This window comes from Vespula pensylvanica, chromosome 15 (genome assembly GCF_014466175.1).
Source record: "Vespula pensylvanica isolate Volc-1 chromosome 15, ASM1446617v1, whole genome shotgun sequence".
In the NCBI taxonomy this organism is placed as follows: domain Eukaryota; kingdom Metazoa; phylum Arthropoda; class Insecta; order Hymenoptera; family Vespidae; genus Vespula; species Vespula pensylvanica.
The window spans coordinates 2,305,122-2,307,621 of record NC_057699.1 but is presented as its reverse complement, the minus strand read 5'-3'; the positions used below and the strand labels follow the sequence as shown (position 1 = coordinate 2,307,621).

The window sequence follows — 2,500 nt, the reverse complement described above, 5'->3', positions numbered from 1 at the left end:
GAATCGGTAACTCTGCTTTCTCTTTTATTTTCAACGTTAAAATTTATTTGACAGGTAATCAATCGATTTCGCAGAAGTTATATCGTTCCGGATAAACTATACATGCAGTTATTAATAGATTCTCGTAAAAATGTTCGTTTGCTAGGAATCACCTTATCTCGAAATCCGCGATAGCAAAAATATATAGGCGATAAGAAAGTATGTTTTCTTTAAAAAAACAAAGAGAAAAGAAAATAGGAAAAGGAAAAAAAGAGAAAAGAAAAGAAAGAAAAAAAAAAAAAAGAAAATATAAGGAAAGGAAGAACGAACAAACAACTGTTTATATAATTGATAATTTTTTTTCTTCTTCTTTACGTATAATATAAAAAATAAAAAAAAAATAAATCTTATCTCAGTTACATGAGAATTATTGTACGTGTATATGTATGCGTGTATATGTTCATGATTTTTATATATATATATATATTTTTTTTTTGCTATGATATATATATATATATCATAACAATCGCAAGAAAATTACAATTTCAATAACAATATTTCTTATTGTTAAATCATTTCGATTTTTACATGATCAAGGAAAAAATTTTGTTAAACGATCTACCAACGACAAAATTTACACTCTTGCAAGTCGTGACGTTAGTTCGACGATTACTATGCCGAAGTCGATAACGTTCATCGTGCAGTCTTTTCCTCTTCCCTTGTATCCACAAAATGTGGAGGAGGGGATAAGAGAGAAAGAGAAAGAGAGAGAGAGAGAGTCTATCGAGTGACGCTTGCGCGTATCAAAAATATATATCCCTATCTTCTATCTCTATCTTTGTTCTTTCTTCCTTTTTTTCTTATTTTTTCTTTTTTTTATTTTTACTTATTCTCTCTCTCTCTTTTTTTTTTTTTTTTTTTTTTTTTAATATTTTTTTCTTTCTCTTTTTCTCTCTCTTTTTGTTTTATGATAAATCGCCCTCACGCTGCTAAAGTTAAAAGCAAACTCGCGTTAGGTACTTAAACTCTCATATATTAAGAATTATGGCTATATAACCCACATAATCGTTCCTGTCAATGTTACTTGTACATTTATAGAATAAGAAATTTTTGTTAAACGTATTCATTGATTCGTATGTTTGCGTGTCTATATACATACATACATACACACACACACATACGAATAATATATACATATATATGTATATATATTATTACCATATTGTTCACGTTGGTACTCGTACATTGTTAAAACAAAAAAAATAAGTAAGCGATAGCAATTGCGAATGTGTTTACGATAAGAAACAGAGGAATAATAGTAGTAGTAGTAGTAGATAGGAGATGTGGGTGTATTTCACTACCGCGTTTGTTCATTCAGAGACGCCTCCGCTTCATCTTTGTGACGTCATAGAAAGTACTGGAGCGTTAAAGAGAGAATGAGAGAGAGAAAAAGACACACACAGACAGACAGACAGACAGACAGACAGAAAGAGAGAGAGAAAGAGAGAAAGGAAGGAAGAAAAAGAAAAGAGGGAAGTTAGGGTTGGTTGAATCGAGCAAATAGGTGGGCGGATATACGCGTAAAGGGACAAGCTTGAGAAACTCAAGAAACTGAATTACTACGGCAACGTACACTATCAACGAAATTTGATCTAATTTTTCCTTAATATACACACACACACACACAATCTACCGAATCAGTAATTCAAAATTCTAAAGCAAAAAAAAAAAAACATAGTATAATATAGATTTAATTAGATATCGGATGACAAGTTGTTGGTAATAGATTTCATTTTCATCGTGTACATACGATTATTCGTTAGGACATTATATGCAATGATGAGGATATATTATAGGGACAATGGTGTGTACGATTGTTATATAGGTAGAGAAGAGTAGATAGACTCTAGAGTTAGTTCTTTGTCAATCGTATAGGGGGGCTTTGTGCTGTCCTACAATAAGTTCGGTGCTACGTTGTTGCTGACGTAGATCTCTGATGGGATCCACCTCCACCACCACCATCACCACCACCACTATACTACACTACCACTACCATCACCACTACCACCACCACCACCACCACCACCACCACTTCTTCCTCTTCCTTCTCTTCACCCTCTTCACCCTCTTCACCGTCACCGCCACTGTCACTGCTGCCACCAGAAAAGCTATAGGTGCCTTTCACTTCGTTCGACTCAGTTCGCTGCTGACTCTCGTCGAAGGCGGATATCATTTTTCAGTTTGCTCCTCGCGATCTCTAACGACAGTGGTACGCACGTACGTACTTATCTATACGTCAAAGTGAGCCCACCCCTCCTCCCTACCTACTTACTCTTCCCTCCCCTACTTTCCTTCCGTCTCGAAAGGGGTGAACGAGGAAATTACTTAAACAATCTTTTCGGTGTTTTTATTCGATTTTCTTTTTGTTTGTTTGTTTGTTTGTTTGTTTGTTTGTTTGTTTGTTCTTTTTTCTTTTCGTTTTTTTAACTAATTCGTTCGTTTTGTTTATTCTTTTTTTTTT

At 34.1% G+C, this 2,500-nt stretch overlaps 1 protein-coding gene across 6 annotated transcripts in view; it reads left to right on the top strand.

Annotated features, from left to right (window-relative positions):
• Positions 1-2,500, top strand: part of LOC122634736 (terminal nucleotidyltransferase 5C-like) — a 63,549-nt gene that overhangs the window by 57,300 nt on the left and 3,749 nt on the right. Inside the window, exon 1 of one of the 6 annotated variants that reach the window (XM_043823970.1) lies at positions 1,704-2,248. The exons of 3 other annotated variants lie outside the window; for them this stretch is intronic. In XM_043823970.1, coding sequence (XP_043679905.1) covers positions 1,976-2,248 — 273 coding nt within the window. In that variant the 5' untranslated portion in view covers positions 1,704-1,975. Of the gene's footprint in view, positions 1-1,703; positions 2,257-2,359; positions 2,381-2,500 lie in introns of those variants that run through there. 2 more of the 6 variants (XM_043823975.1, XM_043823976.1) reach the window with 2 other exon arrangements.